Raw genomic sequence first — 26,788 nt, forward strand, 5'->3', positions numbered from 1 at the left:
CTGTTATCGGGCCTACAAGGTTTTGGTCTGTGGTGTTCTTCTCTGTCTTGTGGCGGACAAACATTTTTTTTACTGGCACAAATAATTTGTGAGGCATCTTCTTGTGGCACCTGATTGTTCTCTCATTTTAGTTATAGTAATATTTTTAAATGGTTGCACAATTAAAAAAAACAACAAACAAAAAAAAACCCCGCCAGGTGTATTGGCTGCATTTTTAGATAAATAGTTGTGTATGTTTACAAAATGTGTGCACGTTTTCAAAATGTACAATTTATATTTGCATTTCAAGTTACTGAAATAATTTACTCAACACATCTGTGGTTTTTACAGTAAAAAGAAAAACTACTACTAGGATTTTATGTTTTTTGTGTGATTTCAGATCAGTTGCGTTAATACAGTATGTCAATGAAAAAACAACTAAATTCAGACACGTGAGGTTGAGCTATAAAGAATGATACCAAGCAAGGCAGGGGAAACAATAAAATAAAACAATTTAAAGGTGAAATACAAATGTAAAATCAAAAATGGCCAGTTATATCTTGGACCTAGGAGGGTTAACTCAGCAAATCATGAAAAATTAGGTTTAAGTTTTCGTTCATGACAGTGCAGATTTCTGACATTCTGTGTAATTTAAACATGTAACAATTTGATTTTTTCCTAACAAAACAGTGTGAAACGCAAGTTAGACTGTTTGTAAATGAACCGCCCCATAGCTTTCTGGATTTTATACTTATTAGGCTACATATTTATTTATTATACAGGCTATACAGTACATAAGATCAAAATCCGCATGTTTTATGTAACTAAAGTGTTTAATTATGTGGGCTACAGAAAATAATTAAGTTATAAACTATATTTATATGAAAAACGCATATACTTACTGCATTTGAATCATTGTAACAATATGTAACCACCTGCATGTGTCTGAAAAAAAAGGCTTTGGTTTGGCCACCCCATTTGATTTCCTTGCCACCCTCATGCCATCCTAAGAAAATTTTTCTAGATCCGCCCCGCATGGTTCGCTGATTTAGGCTTTTTAAACGAAGTCTTTGCCAAGGTTTTAATAGGTAACTGACTAAAACTACAGCGTTTGCTGACCAAACTAACTGAAGTAAAATTTCACTGAAGTAAAAGTGACTTCAGGCACTGTATAAAACTGTCATAATTCTGTTTTGTAGAGCATGTCCCATTTTTTCCCAAGAGATAACTAGGAATGAATTCAGTCTCACTAACAGGCATGTGTTTTTATCAGTTTATTAAAAAGATTCAGTCCACAGTAGTTCAGAGTCTGGCACCAACAACATAAAAAACAAATGAATCAAAAATAAAGTGTACACCCTAAAATAGCACTGAACAAAATGCCTGAATAACAAGGGATAAATAAAAGAACTGAATTAAAAAATAAAAACACTAAAATGTAATCCACTGGGAAATTATGGTGAATTCTCCAACTTATTTTTGAAACAATAGTTACATTTTTAGGTGAGCCAGTTCTGGGTTTACTTTTTAATTTTTTATAGGTTCTATAATTTGTACTCATATTGCTGATGACGACCGTCTGCATGGTGAATTAAAGACTAATAGCAGACACAATAGCACATCAAAAGTAACAGGAAGGCTGTTTCAAATCTTTTTGTCATTTAAAAAGATCAGCTGCTCTTCAAACTAGCAGACCACAGATATACACAGGATACTTACAGGAGTGCTTTCCTCGTAACAAAGGGAATCACACTTCACTACAAAGAATGTAGATTCACGCTAATAAAAACTGTCATAGCAGTTTTATTTTAATCTGATTGTGACGGTCATTTCTGTATATGTCACTAAAACTGACCCACAGGAGCTAAAAGTTATTTTGGGGGTACAATAGCAATGCTGCATGGCTCTGAAACTGCCTTTGCAAAACAGCTCTCCCTCTTTCTCCTGATATGGAAGGACCCACAAAATGCATTCCACCATTATCTAAATGCATTTGAAAAACGGATATGTCAACAAAAGGTGGCTACAGACATCAGGGAGCATTTAGAGATTTGCATTCTGTGTTTGAAAGAGGAATGTTCTGAAAACAAAAGCACCAATACAACAGTCAAAACACACATAACAATACTGCTTCTGTGTGTGTGTGTGTGTGTGTGTGTGTGTGTGTGTGTGTGTGTGTGTGTGTGTGTGTGTGTGTGTGTGTGTGACTGTGAGTGAGAGAGAGAGAGAGAGAGAGAGAGAGAACAGGAGATTTGGGGAATGAACGTTCAAGGGGGTGAAGCAGCAGGATTCGTGCTCTGACAGATTTGTGTCTAAAATTAATCTGATGGAAGAAATCCCTGGTTCTGTTGAAGAAAAGAGGCTCAAAACCCACAAAGAAAGCTGCTACAGGTCTTTGAAAGGCACAAGGAGTGGAGTAGAAAAGTGTTGTTAAGGCACTACAATTTGGTGGGAAAAAAATTAAGGCACAAATCTGATGGAATATTTCCTTTTCACAAAAGCGAGGGAGGGCTTCCATCTTTAAGCGATGCTGACGCTGTTAGGGATCTCGTCACTTTATCCTCCTTTACTCGTACTCCTTTCGTCTCTACTCTTGTGGGCTGATAGCGTCTGCAAGCAGCTCCGGCCTCAAACATTCAATCGGACACTGGATGTTCTGGAGAACAGAGAAGGGCACGTCAGAGGAAGGGAGAGAGAAGAAAAATACATGCATGTTTTATGGGCTACAGCTACATTTTATCTAATGTAAATCTTCATTGGAACGATTACTATTAGAAAAAGACACTGACCAGTTTGCGAAGAGCATTTTCTCTGTAACGATCAAAGACGTCTGAGCGAACAGGCTGGAGGAGATCAGCCTCCAGCTCAGTCTGTCCTCCTGGCCTCCTGCAGTTCTCACATCGCCAGCCCTGAAGAGAGGAGAGAGAAATGTTACTCACACACACAACCAGCCTGGCCTTGGGTGCACACAAACACCTTTTAAGAGCTTTAAAGCAACAGTACAGGTGGCGTTCTTACCTGTAGTCCTCCATAGCAAGTACAGGTACAGATGGCTCCCTGGTACTCCTTCTGCCACTGCTTCCCGACCTGGTACATTTTTCCATCGTCATAGCAAGTCGACTCATCTGGAGAAGGATAGAAATTAAAGAAGCATGAGAGTAAACTCGACCAGTTAAAAAAATTCTGACATAGACCTCATCACTTTATTCACACCAAACGTGTTCTCGTATCATAAACATCACACCCGGCTCTTGTGTGTGTCTAGCAGTCAGCACTTACAAGGTTCACATTTGAATTCTCCTTTGCCGTTGCCCAGACAGGTGCAGCTCATCATGTGACCATTCTCACCGCGGCGATCCCACTTTTCTCCAATAGGGTAGTTATTGCCGCCATCATGGCACCACTCTGAAGAAGGGAGAGGCAGCAAAGAGAGGGACAGACGAAAAAAGAAAGGGACGAGGAAATGATGTAGAGAGGGAGTGAATGCACAGATGTGCAAAAGATAAAGAAAGCAGCTCATCAGTCAAGCCCATTCACAGATACATATTTATGCAGCGTGTGCAGACACATAATAAATATACAGAAAAAACAATGACAGTGAACCTGAAATGCTCTCAGTTTCTCGTATTGTCATGTTAGCTTTGCAGTTATGGACAATACAAATAACTGAGTGCGAGGCTCAGTCGGGCAGATCAGTTTGCTGTGAGGTTTCCACAGTTTGCAGAGAAGGATCAGAGGGGTCCACACGGGCAGGCTACAGCTGACTCACACACAGTAAAATCATTTTCTTTATGATTAACTGAAACAGCAAATACATTTAAACCTGAGGCAAAAAATGTTCTATGCAAAGGTCTATTTCTCATTGCTGTGGCTGCCCATGCTGACATTTTATTACTGCATGCTGCTGCACATAGAACATCCACTGATTCTATGACTCAGGAATTTATAATGTGCATAAAGGCAAAGGGTTATGTGTTTAACTGAATTTCCATTTGCTTGTTTTATGCCTCCCTCTTATAAATTCCTTGTGTTTAAATCACATAGAATTATTACTGGACTTTAATTCCATGGTAGGGTTTTGCAAAGCATGCTGGGATGGGGTTAATAAGCCACTCACTGGATGAATCACACCTAAAATGCCCACTGCCCAGCCCCAGGCAGCGGCACCACAGCTTGAAGCCCGTCTCTGACATGCGCTCCCACTCTGAGCCCACTTCATGGTAGGTGTGTGTGAACGTGTCGTAGCACACATCCCGTTTGGGGGTGATGGGGATGCCACCTTTCAAGACAAAAAAACAAAATGTTTTTTTTATTGCTCATTAAGAAACTCATCTGGTTATTGATTTAATATTTTCCAATTTTTCACTTCAGACTCTTTGAATCTTTTCTACTTATCAATTTTCTGTGATCAAAGAATAAATTTGCGAGTGTGAACTACTGTACCAGCATCGCCAGCGGTTACGACTTCCTCCAAAACCTTCTCTTTAGCCCCGCCCTTCATGGCCTCCACAATGACATTATAGGAAGCTCCAGATGTCAGTCCAATCAGAGTGGCGCTGGTGGAGTTGCCAGGGAGACGCATCTGTGTGGAGAAAGATAAAGCAGCTGAATGAGGAACGTCCTCTCATATCAAACGAGCTCGCACGTGAATGTGTGTGCACACGTGTCTGTACCTGGAAGCCTCCTTCCTCCAGGTGTGTGATAGGATTACAGGACACCTCGTACTCTGTCGTGTGAGGGATGGGTTTCCAGGAGATGGTTGTGATTGTCTGAGCTTCTTGGGGAATCTCTGTTTCACTGTCAGAAAAACCAAACGCGAGACCAGGCAGAGGGCCGTCGCTCACCTACAGGAGCCACATGGAACAAAGTGTGAGCACATGAATATTAATTAGGGTAATGTATTTGTACCTGCTCTGAAATCAAAAACCAGCATGCTTAAGACATGCTGATGTAACGTGTTGGAGAATGCTTTCACTGCTTTACTGAAGCAAGATTATAGCTACGTCAGGGCCTCACCCACCTTGACCAAAGGTACTCTGTTTCCATCAGGGCCTGCCACAGGAATATAAATTAAGGGCTCTTTGAGAGTGGGTCTCTGGCCTTCCTTGGGTCCACTGTAGGGGCCAAATCCATTATTGGGACCCAGACCCTGATACTCTGTATAGATGTGCTGACCCTGCTGGCCTGGCTGGTTCTGGCCGCTGGTGCCAGCCAGGTGGACGTGGTTGGAGTCAAAACTGGAGAAACAAAAAGAAAGGGATGATAAAACAGCAAAGATCAAGAGGTGCAAAATCAGAAAACACTTTTAAGGTGGTTAAAGAAATGTCCTTCCTTTCCATATGACTGTGGCAATGCTTACATTTTGTCATCAAAGGACTCGGGAACATCCAGAATGTCAGTGGTGGGGCGATGAGGAACAGGAAGCTGAGGCAGCTCGGGGAACAACAGCTGAGAATCTGGAGCTGGTTCTGATTGGATCAAAGACAAACGTGTGCTGGCTGTTAGATTCTTAGATTCCAGTACTTAGTTTGGATTGGTTTCATTGTATAATGGTTAAAAGAGCTTTGGACAGCTAAACTCAGACCCTCCGGCAAGCATGATTTGCCCAACATATTTACAGCAGTGCTGCATGGCCAGCAGAGGGCAGCACAGCACAGCTCATGTAGCAGTCATTACTGCTGGTTTTGTCTCTCTGAGAGAAGTTACTCTTAACAACAATCACGAAAAATAATCAAAGTCAAAGTTCTCTCCATTACATCATCTAACTGCTGCAAGTGGGAAACTTTAAAAAAACAACAACCTTTAAGGCTTTTATTTAATGGTGTAATCTGCAAAGTCTTTGTAGAAGTACTCATAAACTGAGTATATTATTCCACAACAACACTATTATGTCCCACCTTTAGCATATCACATTTTAAAAAGGTGATGGGAATAGTTTTTCTTTTTTTCCCTTTAATGCAAGAGAAATAACTTTGCAATGTTCAGTTTCTCTTAAGCAATACCAGAAGTCAGAATAAAAGCGTTTAATACATTCGACGTACAGTGAAACGTAGAAACAGCTGTAGCTGAACTGTAACAAAATAAGTTACATATCTAAAGTCTGCTCTGGCCAATAAACGATTGCAGGTGGACGACGTCTGCACTTACGGGTTCTGGCTTTCCCCACCAGCGGTGTGCTTCTCAAAGCATTCTGCAGGGCTACGATCTTAATGACATACTCCGTTCCTGGTTTCAGACCTATTTTCAAACAAAAAGTCAAAAAGATTCATCACATTTTTAAAATAAATATTTACATGACATGTAGTAACACTCATGGACACTTACCATTGATGGTAACAAAGTCCTGGCCTGCATGGGGTCTAGGAAGGACCTCTCGAGGCAGACCACCCGCCTCCTCATAGGTGACGTAGTACCCTGTAATACCTGGGCTGCGTGACGGCTCCCACATGAAAGAAATGCTGTTCGGATTCAGGGAGGTGAAGCGAATATTTGTGGGTGGAATGACCAGAGGCTGAGCTACAAGACAGACAGAAAAGTGATTACTCAGGAAATATGGAGAAAGTCTTTCTTTCTTAAGTAAATTCATAATACTGTGTGATGTGTACAGTTACCTGTGGTCGCTGTGAGTGTGAAAGGTACACTGCGCCCATGTCCTTTCAGTGTATAGATGTTGATCTTATAACTGGTGCCAGGCTCCAGACCTAGAGTGTTAATACAGACATGTTAGCGAGAGTCTGTATGTGCAGAAACACATGTTTAACTCTGCTGTCTCGTACCTGTAATAGTGTATAAGCGCAAATCAGGGCTAATGGTGTTTTGGATGGGTGTGTAGCCGGAAGAGGAGTGGGTGGGCGTGGCCTCAACCAGGAAACCAGAGATGGGGTCTGTCTTGGCCCGCCATGTCAGCGTGATGGTGGAATCATTAACATCAGAGATACGCACACGACGAGGCGGGCTGATATCTTGAAGCAAAGCAGCACCAGAGAAAAAGTATTAATAAGACGGAATAAAACCAGCTCTTCATTTTTATGCATCAAATTATCCATTTTATAAACTCACTCTCCAGGGTGGTGACCTCTCCCTGGACGGGCCTGCTGGTTAGAGAGTTCTTCAGGGCATAAACATTGACTTCATAGGTGGTTGCAATCTAACAGGACCCAAAGAGATACGGTTACATTCTCCACAAGGCTGAGAGTCAAAATAGCGACTGAAGCTGCAAGATTATATGGCTGTGCCTGTGAATGCCTCGTTAAACAGAGTCGTTATCAGCAAGTGTGCAGACCTCCACATGTGTGTGTGTGTGTGTTACTGCACATGTAAATGCACTAAAGCTGGAGCTATCGAGCGGGCTAAATGCTTACAATTACATCATGTACAGAATTATTCCCAACGCATCAGTGAACACATTATTCTTTCTCATCTGGTATCGTTACTTAAGAGAGACTGAAAAAGTGTCAGTATCTGTGATGGCTACGCTACTGAAGTTTAAGGCACTGGAAGTTGATTTGATTTCCTCACCATGAGCCCAGAAATGTGTGCCTGAGTGGTGTCTGGGGCCAGGTTGATTTCTTTGGTAGGCCCGCTCTTGTTCTTTGGGTTTACCACCACACGGTACCCTGTGAGGCCCCTGAGCCCTGTTAGCTGATTGTCCTGACCCGGCATGTCCCAGCGCATAATGAAAGAAGTAGGGCTGACCTGGGAGAACTGGAGGTTAGTTGGAGGAGAGATTGCTGGAAGGAGGGAAAAAAGAAAAGAAAAATAAGTGTTACTAGGAAACAGAAGAGGAAACTTGGGTTTTTCACTTTAACTGCTGTTTCGCATTAATTAGAAAGCTTTGACGCTGGAAAATGTACTCAAACCTGTAGTTATAAATGTTCCCTTCCCTACCTGTAGCTTGTGTCCCAACCACGGCTGTGCTCTCGGTGTCATCGTACAGAGCAATGACCTTCACAGTGTATTCGGTGCCGGGCTGGAGACCGTATATGTCGGCTGACTCGGCGTCTCCTCTGGGAGCAGGAAGCAGCTCTCTCTCCCCCTCCTCAGAACTTGAATACAACACTCGGTAAGACGTGACGGTTCCCTCGGGACTGTCCCAGGTGATCCGCAGTGAGGTTGAATCAACATCTGAGAAGGTCAGGTCTTTGGGGCGGTCTACATCTAAAGGAAATGAGAGAGGATAAGAAAGACAAGTATGAGAAGGTGATGTCGTTTAAGTAAACTTTCAGTTAAAAGTTTCCACAAGGCAAATCCTTACTTGTTGAAGCCGTCACCACCTGTGGAGAGCTCTCTCCGTCTTGTACTTGAGCAACCACACTAAAGGTATACTCCGATGTCGGCATCAGGCCTGAAAAAGTAAATTCTGTCTGATCTGGAAACAACAAAAAAGGGAAAATCAACACGGTTCAATGTTTACAGCTAAATTTCACAACAATGTGAATGTGGGAAACGTACCTGGAGCCACCACCTCGGTAAAAGATGGTCCCAGTCCATTTCTAGGAGCCCCAGTCACCCTGTAACCCTTGATGGGGCCTGCGGCGGGGCTCCACCTTACTGTGATGCTGTTGTCATTCACATCTGTCACCTCCATCTCAGAGGGAGAGTCGACACCTGAAAGAGAAGGAAACAGAGATGAAAAGGAAAGTGTAACGCTGTTATGTCTCTGAGAGATTGTGCCCTTTGTGTGTCCGTACTTGTCTTATGAGTGACATAGATTGGGATGCTGGATGCGGGGCTGTCTCCTCTGCCGGTCACAGCGTACACAGTGATAGTGTAGTCAGTTCCAGGCTTCAGGTTAGAGATTGTGGCGGTGGACTGAGAGCCAGGAACCGTGAACTCCTTAGGATTACCATGACCACCTGAGGCAAAAAGTAAGACCTTCCGTTTGCAAGTGTAACAATTTACTAATGACTGGCCAAAAAAATTGCAAAAAGGAATAATATAGTCAGAAAAATATACAGTTCTTAGTACAAATTAAATCTGTAAGTCTACCTGACTCTCCATGGGTGATCCTGTAGTAGCGCACAGTAACTGGGGGAGCAGCCCAGCGGACAGTGATGCTTGTTGGGTTCGAGTCTAGGACTTCCAGGTCAGTGGGAGCATCAGAGACTGGACAAAGAAGCCAGAAAGAAAAATAAATACATATCCGACGTGTTGGCGATGATGTCGTGAGTGGATAAAACATTAAAAGTGGCGTTCATACTTGTTTTCTGTGTCCCGCTGAGCGGCAGGCTCTCCTGTGTCCCGCTCACGGCGAAGATGTTGACCAAGTACTCTGTGTCAGGAGTGAGTCCTGTCAGAGTGAAGTGGTTCCTGGACGGGGGCAGCCTCTCGTCTTTGGACCTCCCACCCGTGACCATCTGGTAACGGATGCGGTAGCCACTGATCTTACTCTGCGGAGCAAACCAGTGGATGGTGAAGGAGTTGGTCATGATCTCAGAGAACCGCAGGCCGACGGGTGAGTCCAGAGCTGCAGCAGGTTGGGACAAAGAAGGATAAAGATGATTTCACTTGCTCTTATGATGCCAGTGGCTGATTCTAGGCTGATGCAAAGTTGCTCCTGAGTTAGAATCACCTGTTTTCTGAGTGCCAACCACAGGCGAGCTCTCCCTCTCCTCATAAACACACATCACGCTCACCAGGTACTCGGTGTTGGGCAGCAAATCTGCAGACAGCAACAACACCACAGATGTGAATGCAGCGCTTTCTTCTGTGACTGTACCTGGCTTTGTGTTAATCATGATTACTACAGCTTACTTCTTAGCACCACACTGTTAGCCGTCCCTCCTACGTTGGTCTCTGTGATCTCATCTTCATCATCGATGGGATGATACCTGAATGATACAGAGACCGACATCAGCTATATTCACAAGCTACTGCATGAGGACATTTTTGTGTTTCTTCACCTACCTGATCAGGAAACTGTTAATGTCAGCAGTGTTTGGGACTTGGGGAGAGACCCAGGTGACCTCCATGGTGTCTGGCCCAACCTGCCCAAAGGCTAAATCAGTGGGAGCTGGCACAGCTGTAGGAAAGACAGAGCAGACTGTTAGATTTATGAGATTTCTTATTGGTTGTGAAACGGGATTCAGGAAATTTAATAACTCCACGAAAGGATGCAAGAGAAAAGACAAACATAAGGGAACAACTAAAGGAGAAAGTGAAATATTTACACGACCGTCTTTTAACAAAAGACGAGTCTGTGATGTGTTTGTGTGTCAGTGCAAATCCTCTTCTGAAGTTTTACAACATCTTCAAGCTGGGAGAACAAGCACTGTTTGTACTGGTGGGGGGTGTGAGGGTAAGCCTTAGTATGATAAACCTCTCAACTAAAACCAGATGGTTCCCCCCCCCCCCCCCCCCCCACACACACACACACACACACACAGGCCTATTAAACTGACAACAAAACACGCACAGCAATTACATCAGCAACCTAAAGGTTTCTGTTGTTTAAAGAGCCGTGTCAAAGGTTTAATAAGAGCTTTATTACATTATATAACCTAAACAGTGAATTCACACTAAACGTGTGTATTTTTTAGTTCAGCTTGGTAGAAACCCGGCTCTTACAGGTCTGCTGAGTGAGCGTGGTGGGCTCGCTCTCGCCATTCTCCGTCAGAGTGGTAACGCTGATGTCATAGTCGATGCCCGGTTCCAGTCCGTAGACCGTGTACTGACCAGTTGTGGGCAGCACCTGGTCTTCAAAGATCGGTACGCTCTCGCCGGCTGCAACTACAGTGATCCTGTAACCAGTGATGGCTTTGGTGTTGAATGGTGTCCAGCGTAGACTGATAGTGGTGTCGCTCACATCCTCAAAGCTGAGGTCAGTCAGCTGTGGTACTTCTGGATGGATGGGAAGAGATTTGGGGGCAGAGAAAGGAAGAGAGAAAAAACCCAGAAACGCCAAACAAAGAAACAAAGAGCCAAATGTGAGGGAAAAGAAAAAGGAGAGAAAGGATACAAACTGGTTAATCTGGGCCACAAATACTGGACTTCCAGCAGGGTGACACTGATGGAAGCCCTAATGTTAAGTTTGCGTCTCCTAATATATAGATATATATATCACCAAATGGTAATATAGCTATATTACCATTTGGTGATATATAAGTTCACATTAAAAGCATTAGTGTTACCTATGAGTCACTTTAGTATAGGCACTTAGCTGCTGATGCCTATGCAGAGAGCAACAGTATCAGAAAAGAGCTGGTAGGTGTTAAAAGTTGAAGGTTGATGTTTTATTTGAAAACATCAACCTTCAGCATTTCAGCAATGTTGCTTCTGCAGCTGATTAGAGAATGACTTTCCATTCTGCACACATGCACATCCTGTCTGCATGGACTGATGGACCAGGAAGAAAACCCATTCAAACCTCTGTGAGGCCTTCTTATGAAATTAAACATCTCACCTGGTGTAATGACAGTCGATACCGGAGTGCTCTCCATCTCATCTTTAACAGCGACAACACTGATGTTGTACTCCACACCAGGGCTCAGGTTTTCCAGAGTGCAGGAGTTCTCACCAGCTTCCACAAATTCCTCCACGCTGTTTCCTTGTTGTCCGTCAGTGGGAGTGCATGTCACTCTGTACCCAGTGATGTCTTAGAGGGATAAGAGAGGTATTTAGTTGTTTGACTGGCTATTCATGATTTGTTTGTTGGGATTTTTCTTTTTATTGCACATGTGTGTACCTGGAGTACTGGCTCCATTCCATTCCACTGTGACACCACCGGTGCCTGGGTTAGGCTTCAGATTGAGATCGGTTGGAGGAGACAGAGCTGGAGAGGAAGAAGGATAGAAGATCAGAGGAGGACGTGTGGAAAAAGAAAGCAAAACAGAGGAAAAAAAGGTTTGGAAAGTGCAATGAAAAGAGTCCAGCTGTTCTGGTTTTTACTTACGTGTGACAACACGGCGTGTGATCGGAGTTCCCTGCTCGTATCCATTAATGACTGGCTGGACGCTGTAGGTGTATTCAACTCCTGGAGTCAGACCGGAAATGTAGATACTTCCTGACTCAGAGGTCACATCTCTCGGGGCTTCCCCACCCTGACTGGGCCGTACTGTCAGCTGAAAGATAAATGCACAGTCAGACAGACTGAGCAGAGCGAGACATGGACTGGGGGAACAGGAGGTAAAGGTCAGAGGTCAGTGCTTTCCCAAGAACACTGAAGCCAGCAGAACATTCTCATCTCTGGTGCGACATCTTCTAACCAATCAGATTTATCTCAGAGGGTTCAAGTTCCCATGTTAGTAGCTAATTCTTAGAGGCACACACTCAAGTAAGAATAACTGGAATGTGTTTTCCACAGCAAACAGGAAAATGCATTTAACGATTAGGAAAAAAAGAAAAACAGTCAGAATTACACACGTAAAAAAGAAAACCTGCACCCAAAAAGGCAAATGATGCAAAAATATACTGTAAGTGAGCGTACCTTGTATCCAACGCGGGGGACTGGAGTCCAGGTGATTATAATGGAGGAATCAGTCACATCAGTGTTGAAATGAGGAGCATTACCCATTGCTGGGGCTACAAACACAGAAGGTGAAGGTGTGTTCTTATCAATTTTGGTGTCATAGAATAAAAATACAGCAAAAACTTCAATATTCATGCTTTGGTGTTTGAAGGAGGCCACGCCTCATTGACTCGACTCATGCAGTAAAATCTTTTTTAATAGCAAAACGCACAAAAGTTTGAAGTATAAGGTGACATTTTTAACTAACAGAGCATAGTGCTTGGTGGCTTAATGCACTGGATACTCACTGGTTGTAAACAAAGCCGTCTCTCCCGCACTCATGGTGTAGTCTTGCTCTGCGTGCAGAGTCACCGTGTATTCGGTATCTGGCTGCAGGTTGAGGAGGGTGTACTGGGTGAGGCGGGCAGGCAGGCGCAGCTGCTTGGGGTTGGAGCCCTCAACAGTGAGGAAGAGACGGTAGCCGGTAATTTTGGCACGGGGTGCAAACCACAGCACCACTGCACTGTCCTCGGTCACATTGGCAAAATGTATGTCTGTGGGGGCATCTGGCTCTGAGAAGACAGATAATGAGCACTGTTAGATACAGAGCAGTTTGATCTAAAAGACTGTCGGGAGCAGTATGAACAGTTTTAGTTCTTGTAAAAAAGCCATGCATGTTTCATGCTTCATCTCTGTCTGCTTTATCCCATATTCAAAGAGCCAGTTGTATCAAACTATCTTCAGAAACGAAGGGTCCTATAACAGATGGAATGGCCCCTGCAGAGCCCCCACAATCATCAACTCATCTCTGGACCAGAGCCCAGGCTGCTTGGAAGAACTAAATCCCCAGACGCCCTGACAAAATGCAAAAAACTCTACCACAGGAAATATGTGCCACTGGAAAAATAAGCACTTGTTTATTATGGTTTCTGATCAGTAATCATGATTTCATGTATTTATAGGATAACTAAAACATGTGCACATTGTATTGTCTGTTTCACAGTGTGGTTGTGTTAGGGTTAATGCCTCTTTACCCAGATTTTAGTCATGCAAAGAAGAGAGGCTGTGTATATTCACATCCAGTTTTGGCATGTAAATGATTTCCCTGTAGTCTGGAGGCCATCTGTCATACTCACTGGTAGATTGCTCTCCAATAAGTGGCAAACTTTCGTGTCCATTATGAATAGCATAGACACTGAATCGGTACAGTGTTCCTGGCTGTAGATGCGTCACTTCAGTGTAGGCGTTCTGACTGACGGGCAGATTCATCTCTGGCTGAGAAGAACCAGACTCATCGACGGGCACCACGGTGACCCGGTAACCAGAGATTTCACCAGAGGGTCTGGACCAAGTCAGAACGATTTTTTTGTCAGACACCTCAAAGAACTGCAGGTCGGTCGGGGAATCCACTTCATCTGTGGGCACGACACAAAAAAATGTCAGTATTTGTTCTTTAAAACTCAAGTTAGACTAAAAACGTTGGGTTAAAATTATTTAAAAAACGCTGAGCAGAAAAAAATGCACGTATAATGCAATGGATGGAGTCCAGCTCCTGCTGGCTGTGATCATTCAGCACATGCAGCTAAATGTGTATGACTATCTTCCCCTTAATAAAGGAAACATGCAGAAGCATTTGAGGGAAGAACCCAGAGAGCCTGACTTCTTTACCACTTATAGGTAGGAGACAAAAGCGCTGGACAAAATTAGTAAAAGAAGAAATAAATCTGACCCGAGCAGAATAAAAGAAGGGAAATAACACATACCAGATCAAGTTAAGTAGGTGGCGATTTGATTCATAGCAAACTTTGAGTTATTGTACAAAGTTTCTTAGGTTGGGTCTTTGCAGAGCCCCGAATGACTACTGCATTTCCAAAAACATCTGACCTTCATTGCTTGTTGCATAAATCCAGTCTAATGCAGCTGATGTGTTTAACATGTGTGTAAATAATTATAAATGATTACTGTTACAGGACGCTCACTGAGACGAGCACTTCCAACCCTGCACCCAACCCCAATGGCAACCAACAAACAGCCTAAAACTGACTAATATGAGCTGCGGTGTGAGGTGGAGTTTCACTTTTCTGCCTTGTATTAAACTCAGTCAGCTAATTTACACATCTTCAGTCCATCACACAAACTGTACACACACTCTTCAAACATCTGTGTGACTGGGCCACCAACATGTTTGACCTGGCAGACTAACAGGTTTTACATAACTCCATCCCAACAGCTGTGAACTCAGTGACTTGACTTTCCTTGGAAAGTTCGTCTTGCTTCTACTGAGGATTGCAAACAGGCATAAATCTCTAAATACGCCACAGGACAACTTGCAGGTTATGATTGGTGCCCTCATGGCAAGTGTATTAATTCAAAATGTATGGAGGCACAGGCAGAAGATCAAATTATGATATGCAAAGATTAGAGGTGCTGACATGAACCATTGTGGATTATTCCTTACATCTTTTAGACCAATCAGCCAGTAGCACACCTACACAGACAAACTCATTTACCTGGCAGTGGTTCCCCAGAGGTGCTGACTTGCACAAAGATGGGTTCACTCTCCAGGGTGTCCTCAATGGCGTAGATGCTGATGTTGTACAGGCTCCCTGGTAGAAGGTCACTCAGAGTCACAGACGTTGCTGTATCAGGGAGATTCAGCTCTGTGCTTTCACCTTCTACTGATGGAGTGTAGACCACACGATAACCTGCACAGAGGAAGAGGAAACAGTTACCCGTGTGTAGGCAGATGAGTTCAATAGCCAGCGACTGAAAATGTTAGCGTAGCTTACCAGTGATGGGAGCCAGCGGTTTTTCCCAGCTGATCATGATGGATGTATCTCCCACTTCCTCCACTTCGTGCTCCTTGGGAGCATCAGGTACTATGAAACAAATGAGGTGTAAAAACTAAGTTATAACCACTGTGGTGTGCGTGTTGATGCATGACACAAACTGTATTTCAGTGCTGCATTTAGTTTTAAAATCAAGGTGATGATGATGACAAATAACATGTGTTCGCACCAGTTGTTTGTGAAGTAGTAAGAATGAGGTTGTCCTCTCCTCCCTCAGTAACCTCATAGACGTTAACAGTGTACTTCCTCCCAGGGAGAAGCTCATTAATGTTCACAGAGGTAGCTGTGCGGGGCAGATCTGACAGGAAGAAAATATTTTGTATCAACAAATCTGTGATGAACGAGGGAATTTCTGTGATTCTGAAATCAGGCAAAATGTCAGCACGCAATTTTTTTGATCTGAAAGTGTAAATATCTGTATCTGCGCCTACCGAGAACGATGGGTTGTCCAGTGCCTTGTCCCTGCTCGATGAGCTCGTACTCCACTCTGAAACCCGAAACTGTGTCCGAGGCAGAAACCCAGGAGATGACGAAGCTGCTGGAGGTAATTTCGGTTACAGACTCTGAGATGTCAACCACAGGTGGAGGAGGGGTGGTCTCGCCTTGTGTTGTAGCCACTACAGGGAAAGTCATTGATTGGTTATTCAGGACAGTCCCATACACATTCCTCCAAAACCATCAGTGACTTCGTTAACTTACAGGATCCATAAGTGGTGGTGAAGTCAAAACGTGTGACCTCTTTGCGCCCAAAATGCAGCACGCTGATCAGCTGACCCTCGTAGGTGATGCCGGGTTTCAGACCAGAGATGGTGTACGAGTTTAGATGGCCAGGAATTGCCACCTCTCTCCACGGGCTGTGAGAGTTTTTCTGTAAAATCATATGAGATGTAAGATCTGAGGGACAGTTTACAGGCTGACATTGTTTTAAATGGTTAATTAAGTTTAGGCCAATCAGGGAGGAAGAGGAAACAAATCTCCAAAAAAAAACAAAAAACCCTTACCACTCTCCATTTAAGGATGTACTGGGTGATGTGTGCAGACGGCTGGGCGTTCCACTGAATAGGGTGGGAGTCTGGTTGGTTTCCAGATTCTGCGATGATCACCTGGACGGGACGGTGACCACCTGAGACAGAGACAGAGCTGCTTTACCACCCGCTGTGCAGTGAGTGACCAGAGTACATTGCTGAGGAGAACAGGCACATCTGTGCTCCAGTGTGGGATATCATTTTGTAAAACCAATAGCTTTACATAACCCAGTTTAACAGCGAGTGGGTGTGTGGGAGGATTTCCCTGAACACAGCAGAGAAAAAGTGTGAAAAACTAGCAGGTCTGTGTGAGATTCCAGCACAGACTCTGCTTTCTCTCAACATTTTCTGCTTCCACCGTAGTTTAAGATTTTTCCTGTTGTCTCAGAAACAAGCTAAAAAAGTGCAAAAACACTTTAAAAACTGACACTAGTATGAAGCTTGTAATTCTCACACAGTGTTATTTGACATACATAACTTATTCCTCCACTATGTAGACTCTTTTCCATCCAAGAAACATGTTTCGCTGCTTAATTAACCAACAAATTTCACCATATTCACCCAAACAACAGTTACCACCTGAGCCATCGCATTAGTGCTCGTCTGTGAGGGGACAACCACGCTGTGGTGAGATTTGGTGGTCATTACACCATCTGAGAGAAAACTGTAAGGGTTTGAGTCTGCACTATAAAAAGTTGCAGAAGTGTAGGAGTTCACCGAACAATGCACAAATTATACAAGATGACTTTGCAGGTCAGAAGACACAAAAGAAGAGAAGTGGTATAAGTAGAGGCAGAAATCCAAAGGGGATATATCGAGTCATCCTGAATGTAAACAGAAGTCATGTGGTGCGCAGACTCCTGACATAAGCTGGGCTCATAGAAACTGGTAGCTTCTATAAAGAACTGAGGTTTTCTAACCGCTTTTTCCAAATAGCAGACCTGTAATCACAGTTTCTGAGCAAGTGGCGTGGTTAACCATAAGTTTCTAGCAGATACGCAAACCTCAAAAACAATCTGGGACCTATTACTGCCTATTACAGCCCCACAGGCCACTGGCGAGGGTAAGGGTTATACAGAATCAGATGTGGGAGGTGCACGAACGGATGCACGCTCACTGCAGAGCGGCTATACAACGAGCCTCACAAATGCGCTCTCCCCAGCTTTACTTATGTCTCTTTAATGTACAAGCATGTGCATGCAGACTTGACCCTTTACTTTTCACACTTAGACACAACATTCATTTTTGATACCGACAGACGCACCGCGAGGTGGTGATAAGGACAGCGGCAAAAGGAAGTCATTCTGGGAGTCATCCTAACAATAAGAAATGCATCAAAAGATTCAATTACACCCCAGACAAGAAGACGTAAACATAGATGGCAGACAAGAAAACATTTTTTTCTAGATCTTATCAACGCATGTGCCAAATCAGAAGCTTTAGAAAGTCCTTCAAGAGAAATCTGTTGCTTTTCCATTTTTACCTTTTACGGTTTTTCACAACCGAGTTCAAGTCTGGATCTGGTTCCTGCTGCCCTTAAATCTTAGCACGCTGTATTTTGTATGCCAAAGAGCATGCGTGCACACACGCACACGCATACATGCACACACACGCGGAGCTAGTTCACAGCTGGTTGCGATTATGGCCACTTACGGTAGAACGATGCCCTACATTTTGTATCTTCTGTCAACCTGCTTCAGATACAGAGTAAACCAATAACAGTCCATTTCAACCTGGAACAGTCACCATTTGAACAAAGTTACAGCCTCACTTGGAACTAACCTGATAAATTTATCCAAGCTGCAGGAGATGGAAATGTTTCTGCTCCTCGAAACACTAAAGCCACCGCACAAGCTCACACGTGTGCATGACTCTTTTCTTTTATAGAGTTGGGGAAAAGCTTGGAAAAGCACCTAAAAAACATTAAACGTGCACAACAGACACACCGGAGTCTGTTATGAAGGTAATAGTGATAGATTATAAAAGAGAATGCAAAGTGTACTAAGAGGGAACTTAAATCCAGCTAAAATCTGTGATTTGAATTAACGTGACACCAAAATCCACAAACTGAAACCTGCTGTTCAGGGAGCTCGGTGTATAGTAGGTGTGTCTGGGCTGGATACACACTCTGCACTGTGGCGTTTGGTACAGCTGTGGCAACAACACAGGGGCTGTACCACATGCTGGCAAGAACAAAGGCTCAGAGTGGGGGGTGCACTCGTAAAAGAGGAAATCACACCCACTCCCGGCTCTGTCTACTTCACATCAAAGTCAAAGGCGTCTTTCCCAAAGGGACTTGAACAAACATTTTTCAAGAGTTGGAGCACAAAGTGATGCTGGAAAAGGTGCCCAGGTGAGGAAAAAACGAGCACGCTCGGGACCGTGACAGGCGAGAGTGTGATAGTCGTCATTTGACCTTTGGCCTTTACAGCTTCCTGTTATTCTTTGGACTTTTAATAAACTGAAAATGTATTTTAAGCTGAAGTAAATTAAATCGCACTCAAAAATATTTGTATCACAGTTCTGGGAATTTTTCCTTTGCTCCTGCTGTTACAGCCGCACGTCAGCCCAAAATATACGAACAAAAGCACATTTAAAACCTCACCAGGGTACGTCTGCTGGGGCTCGCAGCTCAGCTCCCCAACACCATTGCCATAGCAATAGCACTTGTACATGATTCCATGGATGACTTTATCCCAGGAGTCTCCTATCTGATAAAAGGCTCTCGTCTCTGGCTCCTGGCACTGGTCTGAGGGCACAAAGCAGAAGTGTAACAGTATGCAAAAAAACAAGGGCACTGAAACTCATGAAACTCATCCATATTTACAGTTCAGAGCCTGCACTCACTGCAAGTTATTATATTTTAACTACTAATAAAAAATACGCAGCATAAGCTTAGTCAATAAGATAAGTCGTGTCTATTCTTCGACCCTACACTGAAACAAGGATTAGGATGATTGGAAAAAATGCAAAGTGTGCGTGCAATGACAAACCCACCAATGGCGTCGCACTTCCAGCGGCCACGGCCTTGGCCAAAGCAGGTGCAGTTCATCATGTATCCCTCATCGTGCCGCTTGGTGAAGGTCTGGTTAACCTCGTATGTCAAGCCATCCACGCTACACTGATCTGAAACAGACATTCAACAAAATGCTGAGCACCGTTTGTGTGACGTACAGGGTTTGTGTGTCTGTGTGCAGTGCCGGGTTTGTGTGTGTCTGTGTGCAGTGCAGGTGCAGCTAAGGGCAGGTGAGGGATTTTTATCTAGCACGACCTTTCACCTTTACACTCAGGGAGATCTAATACCTGTCTGTAGCCCCTTGCTTGTTGCCATGGTGTATCCTACAGTGTGGACACCTACCGTTTAGCTGAGAGTAAGCAATGCAGCTCCATTCTCCTCTGCCATTGCCAACACAGGTACACCGCATCATGTGACCCAGAACCTCGTGACGCTTGTCCCACTGGTCGCCTACACGGTACATCGCCCCTTCATTCGATGTGCACACCTCTTCATGAGCTGGGACACACAAAAGCAACTGAATGTTACACCTCCTGCTGGTCTTAATGAGCAGGATATGCTAAAAAAAATTAGATGCACGGATCCACACACACACACACAGCATACCTTCATCATGATAAAAACAAACACATTAAAATGAACGATGCCCTTTGGACATCACTGACTCAACCCTGCTATTACTGCACAGGGTAGGAGAGGATGCAGACCCCACAGAATACCTGTCTTTGTCTCCATAGCAAAGAAAATTTGATTAAAAGCTAGAAACAGCTGTCATGTGCTCTCGTATGTAAGAAATCTGCTATAATTAAAAAGAGTGAGTGGTTTGGATTTTTTTCAGAGAGATATAAGTTTGAAAAAGTGTCTGATGCAAGTAAAGACCTGCTTCCATGTGTGAGCGTGCATGTGTGGAAAGAAAGCGTGTGGCCTTGTCGACTTTACTGCAGGGTTTTGTGTGTGCAGTCAGAATGGACCAATCACTGCACATGAAGGCTGTAGCTAGGACATAAGTACAGGAATGATTAGAACGTGGTTAAAGGTGGGCTAAAGGACTTAGGAAGGCTTTACGGGCCGCTGTGGGTTTAAATAAAATAAAAAGATTATTTTTTGCATGTTGTATGTCACTAACACTAAACTTTTGTGTATGCTTTTGTTAAAAACATGTAAAAACTTTCATACGAATTCTGTTCAAAATAAATATGCATGAAAGCCTGAGTGAGCAAATGACGAGAAGCTATTTTTAGTTGTTCCCTGATTCACAACGGGTCAGCGCAGCGAGCAGCTCTGCATGTTTGATTTGGGAGATTTTTCATGTATTTATTTATTTGATTAAACTCCGGGTACCCTTTCTGACACAAAGGGATCTGTGTCTCTTCCTGGGACTGAACCACAGATCTTTCATTTCTTAAGTGTAAAGTTCTAAATTGAGCCAAAAAAAAAAGACACTCAATTTTTTGTCCATTTGTCCATATATATATGTGTTTTTGTTTCTGGGTTCAGTGGTCCTGACCAGTTGAAATAATTAATTATATTGTTGGATTTTTGTTTGAATTCATGCTGGATGTGTTTCTACCCTCACAGTTAAAATGAGCCTTTCCTTCAGACCGTGTAAAATGTGAATCTGTTCCAGTTACAAACCCATTAACAGCTGCCTAAATGTCAGTCTGCAGTCCATCAGCATCCATCTATTTAAAATTAATAAAGCTAATAGTCTTTAGTGTAATTTAAACCCTGGTTTGATGACTTCAAAGTGGCTATTTAAAAAGCTGCTGGCCGATTTGTGGGAACTAAATTAAATTCCTCCATGCCAAAGAGATTTATCAGCAGCTGAGAGGCTGATTACAGTCTAGATTTAACCAGGCACAGGGGCTGAATTTGAGAAAGGGATTACTTTGTTTTGTTTAGTTGTTAGATTGTGGATCTAACCAAGTAAATGATGAAATTTGCATAACGGAGGTTAAATTCTGACTGTGGGTCACAGCTGGAGGCTGTCCCGCGGGCACACGGCAGACAGTGCAGAAAGCTTTGAAGAAGATTGCCACAGGTGGAGGCGAGGGGGCTCCAGACCTGATTAAACATCACCATTAACACCTCAATGACTGTGTTTGTTTTGACGATGCCTGTGAAGTCATTACTGTCAATATAAAGGAGCCCCTGCGCTCTGAATGTATTCACTGCGATGCCAAAAACACACATTTGTTGTTACAGCTCAGCTGCTTTGTATAAAGTGACTTTTACGCCTCCAAAGTTTAAACTGATCAGATTTTTCTCTTTTTACAGCGCGATGGCACCAACATCATCGCTGTCATTACTGCTTTAGACATTAGTGTGGTTTTAACGACCCCTCCCACAGTTTCACTGGCTTCAGTCTCCTTTGTTACCCGCAGAGACTAATTGGCACCAAGCTGTAAACAAAAGGTGTAAGAACTGTAAACGAGATTTTGCCTGTGATATCAGCCCAGGCTGCTTTCTAGCATCACGCTGATAATCGCCTCTATGCTAATTCAATCAGCTTTAAAGGTCAGGTAAGCATTCAGACTGGGGTGGAGGTTAGACTTTGCAATTAGCTGCCATCATTGTTAGGAAACTGCTGAGCCATGAGCTAACAGCCCTCTCTCACTCTACACACACTTACCCGCCATGGGACAGAACCCGAAACGCCGCTCGTCATCATAGTTTGTTGTGGTGCCGCACCACTTCATGCCATCCCTTCGTCCATCTGCGGTACAGTCGGTATAGTTTCTGCCATTGTAGAGGAAAGGGAACTGGCAGAGAGCACCGTTAGAATTACCGCCACGTGTTGCCACAATTGCTAAAGAAGAAGAAGAAAAGAAATAATAAGTAATAAGTTTAATAAATATCTTCACAGAAACATCTCCTTGACAGACTGTGCATCTTGCTTTGGACACAAGCTTGTGACAACTGGGCAAATGTGAATGTAGCAGCTCATTGTTAACACGTTTCAGGGTTTTTGTTTAACACATTAGGAGAACAGCAGGTCTGGGTGCTACAATGAAAACCATCTCACAGCTGGCCAGCTGCCTGTCATTAGACCCGCACATGGTTAGCTGCCTCCTTCTCACTGCAGCCTCGCTGTTATTGCACATCAGAAAACCTGTATGAGGTCTTAAAGTTAAGAGATGGGAAAAGCCTCACATTTAAAGGACAAATCCACGTGTCGTGTAAACATGTCATGTTCACGCCCTTTTGTTCCCATTGTGAGGGGATTACCTGCACTGACAAGGAGAAGCCCTACTGTCGATAAAACGCAACTCCTGTCTTTTTCAACAGCCCACACTCATTTTCTTCAAATATCAAAGAGATGATATTTCTATCTGAAGCACACAATCACCACCACAGAAGAAAAAACATGTCAACACGTCACAGCTCCAGCTTTTAGCTCACCGTTCTTCTCTGTGCAGAAAGAAAATTTCTGCTCTGTCTCAAAGTCAGACGAGGTGGAGCACCACAGCTGCCCGTCAGCACGTCCATCGGAGGTACACGAGTGGTAGGTCTTTCCCTTGTAAACAAAGGGGAACACACAGGGCAGACCACCGGAGTTGCCACCGTATACTGGAGCAGGTCCATCTGAAGGAGGATGGGAAAACAAACAGAGGCATAAACACCACTTGACAGTCGTTTTTGTATGTCTGACTTAACTCTGCAGGTGAACTTTGTAATTTGCAAACTTGTAAAGAAATAATTCATTACCCCATGGGTTGCAGCTGGACCCGGTGCCCAGGCAGGTACAGATCATCTGCGTAGTTCCCTGTTTCTTAATCCAGCGCTGGCCAACAGAATACATCAGCCCCGTCTCCGTCTGACAGGCTCCATTCTGGGCATGCTCGGGCACAGCGTCGGGCTGGTAGACCACAGGGTGGATGTTGGTGACAACACGGGAGCCAGTGCCTAAAACGCAACACGTTACACCAATCAGATATCAGAGCAACAGCTGAAGTTAGATAAAAAGCACGAATAAAGAACAAGTGAAATTATTAGTAGTTCTAAAGACTTACTTCATGTGCATACTCAGAGTAATTTAGCAGGAGTCAACTTAAGTATATGAGTAACGACTACACTACAATAAAAAGACTGTCTTACTGTCTCTAAGTCACAATGAGCATGTTTCTGTCTCACACCCTGTCATCACTTTCCCCCTACATTTGCACATCTACTTTCCCAAGTTCCCATTTCTGCCTCTGTGTCTCATGAGGTCATGATCACGAGTTCCAAGCTGCGTTTTTCTCACTTCATCACTTGGACACTTGGCACCTTTTATCTCTCTCGCCTCACAACATGTGTCTCTGGTACGCATTCCTCTCCTCGCACAGAGCCGGGGAGAATAGACACAGGGATATTATCAGTTCTCACCCAGGCCCGTGGTGTGAAGTGAGGCATGTCGTTCGCACTTCCACTCCCCTCGGCCGTTCCCCGTGCACAGACACTTGAGCAGGTGACCCCGGGCGTCGGTCTTGGTCCAGGTATCTCCAATACGGTAGGAGGACAGAGTATCCTGGTCATTACAGCGATCTAGGAGAGAAGGAAATAAGAAGTAGAATATAAAATAAATGGAAACTCTAAGCATTCTGGTGATTTGGGGGAAACTCTCTGCAGCGATTGAGTGGGGCCTGAATCACTGGCTAGCAGCTGGTTGCATGTTTGTGCACACATGGGGAAATTTATTGATGAACTCTACGAAGTGTCCAAGGCCACCCTGAGCACTTGGATAAAGCAACAAACTAATTGAGAAAAGCATTCATTATTACCTGATGCACCAGCCAATGTAATAAAGGACTGGAGTGACGGTTTAAACTGTCGGCACAGCTGGAAAACATTTCCTCCCCAGCCTCTTAAAATTCTCCAAGAAATAACAAGCTCACTTTACCATTAGTCCTTCTTAGAAGACTCCATACTACGTGGATGGCATTCACTGAGGGTTTAAAGGATATGCAGACATGTGTGATTCAAAACAGCAGCAATAAATTCAGATTTTCTGCTTGTGTGACTTTCTGAGGGTCGCACACAAGCTTACGTATCCATGGAGATCATGCAAAACAAGAAAAATCTCGAAAACAAATAAATAAAAGTAGGACGGCAGGAAATTAGATGGCTGCCCCTTCTTGAGGATGGTCCTTAGAGAGGTTCTTCCTGTTGAAAGGGAGTTTTTCCTTCCCACTGTCTCCAAGTGCTTGCTCACAGTGGCTTGTCTGATTGCTGGGGTTTTCCCTGTATTACTGTGAGGTCCTTCACTTACAGTATAAAGCACCTAGAGGTGACTGCTGTTGTAATTTGGTGCTATATAAATAAAACTGAATTTCATTTTTCTTAGCTAAAGCTGAAAGCAAAGCAGAAGTGTAGATGGGGCAGACAAAGCAAAGCAAATAAGTTTTCTTACTTCTGGAGGTGCATGTGATGCGTCCATTTCCCTCCCCGACACAGGTGCAGTCCATGACCATCCATCCCTGATACGGCTTCTCCCACGTCTCCCCAACAACATACGATGTACCCGCCGAATTGTCGTAACAGCGCTCAGCTGCAGGGTACAAACTCAATAATTACTTGTTCAGCACGGTCTATAAAACACACGTATGGCTGATACAGAAGAATGCATCTGTTAGTCACTGCTGTCTGAATGACTCACCAACAGGTTTGCAGGCCCACTCTCCTTTGCCGTTACCCAGACAGACACACTCCAGCATGTAGCCTCCTGTCTCGTGGGGTCTCCTCCAGGTGTCACCGATCTTATATGAAGCCCCGCCCTCATGACAGCGATCTAGGTGCAGAGAAGGAGAAGACATGATTTTAGAGATGATTTCAGGCTCATCAGCACAAGCAAACAAAGGGAACTGAAAAAATGTGATGCTTCATTATCTAACCACTAACTGCAAATAGCTGCATGGCACCAGGTTCTAATCAACTGTGGAGAGCGTGGGGGTTAACCAGTTTACTGTTTGGCAGTCCTAGACGTGTGGTCTGAGGTTAGAGCAGTTAAAAGAGGCACACAGTATCACACACTTACTGGCAATGGTGCAGCTGATTTTGCCCCTCCCAGATCCAATACAGGTACAGTCCCAGATCATGCCGTCCTTGGGTCTCTCATAAGTTTCTCCCACAGTGTAGTACCGCTCGTTGACTTTATCGTAGCACCTTTCCTCTTTAAGAGCAACAGCAGAAAAGATGTTTTTGGTACATGTTTTGTTCTTTTCTCAGACAGAAGTGAAGAATAGATGTGATTTTTGTGGACGCAGCTAACAGCACACAAACTAACCTTGGGGTTTGCTTTTACACTTGATTCCTGCAACTCCCTGGCAGGTACAGACCAGAGTGCTGTCCAAAAACTGCCGCTCCCACTGTTCATTGATTCCATAGAACTGACCATTCTCCATACAACCCTCTGACCAGTGAAAATGGAAACAAGACAGAGAGAAAAAACAATTGAGTGATACAGATTAGAGCTGCTTGGTAAAGATTAAAGCAAGAGGTCTTTTTAAAATTTGGAAAGACAAATGCAGCCACTGGAAACTTGTCCAGCCCAAACCACAGCTAAAAACAGACACAGGACTTTTCTCCCACACAACGATAAGCAAACCCTAAATTGGAATCACCACTCTGCTGGAGGACGAGGCTTCTCCCCTGCCTGTGAAAGTGCCTGGATGTGTTAACTTGACTTCAAAGGACCCTAATGCCGAGTGATAAATCATTTGCACAGAGCAGCGAATAATAACCTTCCACTTTTACTCTCTCTCTCCATCTTCTTTGTTCACATCTGATTCCCTTTCGACTTTTTCCAGCTTTTAAACAGATGGCGTTCTTTGTATTTTTATTCCCTTCTCATTCTTAGACCCAGTCTGGGGAGGACAGGAGGTTTTCTGGTGACTGAGGTTAATCCAGAGTTTTTTGACTGCACAATCCAGCAAGGACCACCTGAAAGCGTGGATGCTAAAACGAAGTCCCCCCCCCCCCCCCCCCCAAAAAAAGTGCGCAAACTTTGCTTTTAAGCAGTTTAATTAAAATGTCCTCACCCCCACCCCCCACTCCGGCCTCTGATTGGAAGTTCACAGGCTGCTACATTCACTCACTCACTCACAAACGGCTTACCTTGAGAGACTGAGGGGACGTGATGCTGATGCGCCTGACGCCGATCCCTGTGCGTCCCTCTGGGCATACAGTTCACTGCGCTCCCGATACACAGGGCAACCAGCACCCTGGCGATGGTGCTGCCAGTCATACTGTCGAAGAATGACTCAGTGAAAGCAGAATGAAGCTGCAGGTGTCCCGGTGTTATTATATGCGTATATGAAAGTGTTATTTCAAATACACGCAGAGAACTCGGCTCCAATCAGACTGTGCGCTTTCTGCCGCGTCCCAGCCTGCTCCCTCTGTCCTCCTCTGCAGTCTGCGGCCCCAGTGTGCAGGTTACCACTCTCTGCTAGGAGTGATTTATCTGGGCATGGCTTACTTTCAGGCGGAGGAGGGG

General features: G+C 44.1%; 1 protein-coding gene across 1 annotated transcript; it reads right to left on the reverse strand.

The window, feature by feature from the left end:
* Positions 1–1,244: 1,244 nt before the first annotated feature.
* Positions 1,245–26,705, reverse strand: LOC134644211 (fibronectin-like). The gene is made up of 49 exons (XM_063497016.1): positions 26,410–26,705; positions 25,580–25,705; positions 25,331–25,465; positions 24,953–25,084; positions 24,707–24,844; positions 23,683–23,841; positions 23,023–23,220; positions 22,717–22,899; positions 21,947–22,123; positions 19,657–19,812; positions 19,296–19,424; positions 18,904–19,047; positions 16,275–16,396; positions 15,973–16,141; positions 15,705–15,890; positions 15,443–15,571; positions 15,214–15,303; positions 14,935–15,129; positions 13,561–13,839; positions 12,733–12,996; positions 12,404–12,498; positions 11,870–12,038; positions 11,663–11,749; positions 11,381–11,572; positions 10,546–10,818; positions 9,886–10,000; positions 9,733–9,809; positions 9,551–9,640; positions 9,179–9,445; positions 8,968–9,084; positions 8,670–8,834; positions 8,431–8,586; positions 8,234–8,347; positions 7,867–8,136; positions 7,498–7,709; positions 7,039–7,126; positions 6,756–6,941; positions 6,591–6,680; positions 6,304–6,495; positions 6,127–6,216; positions 5,339–5,447; positions 5,000–5,216; positions 4,653–4,823; positions 4,423–4,561; positions 4,097–4,258; positions 3,259–3,384; positions 2,998–3,104; positions 2,769–2,888; positions 1,245–2,635 (listed from the first exon to the last, which is right to left on the reverse strand). Exons 1-49 carry the CDS (start codon positions 26,537–26,539, stop codon positions 2,567–2,569), a joined length of 7,506 nt encoding a protein of 2,501 aa, XP_063353086.1. The 5' UTR covers positions 26,540–26,705; the 3' UTR covers positions 1,245–2,566.
* Between the last annotated feature and the right edge of the window lie 83 nt (positions 26,706–26,788).

Source organism: Pelmatolapia mariae, linkage group LG16_19 (assembly GCF_036321145.2).
Source record: "Pelmatolapia mariae isolate MD_Pm_ZW linkage group LG16_19, Pm_UMD_F_2, whole genome shotgun sequence".
NCBI lineage: Eukaryota > Metazoa > Chordata > Actinopteri > Cichliformes > Cichlidae > Pelmatolapia > Pelmatolapia mariae.

Coding starts and splice junctions, on each gene's coding strand:
- LOC134644211 (XM_063497016.1), bottom strand. CDS start 26,539: ATGACTGGCAGCACCATCGCCAGGGTGCTGGTTGCCCTGTGTATCGGG. Junction 22,124..22,716: donor TTTCTGCACAGAGAAGAACG/GTGAGCTAAAAG, acceptor CTTCTTCTTTAG/CAATTGTGGCAACACGTGGC. Junction 4,562..4,652: donor TGGAGGAAGGAGGCTTCCAG/GTACAGACACGT, acceptor TTCTCCACACAG/ATGCGTCTCCCTGGCAACTC.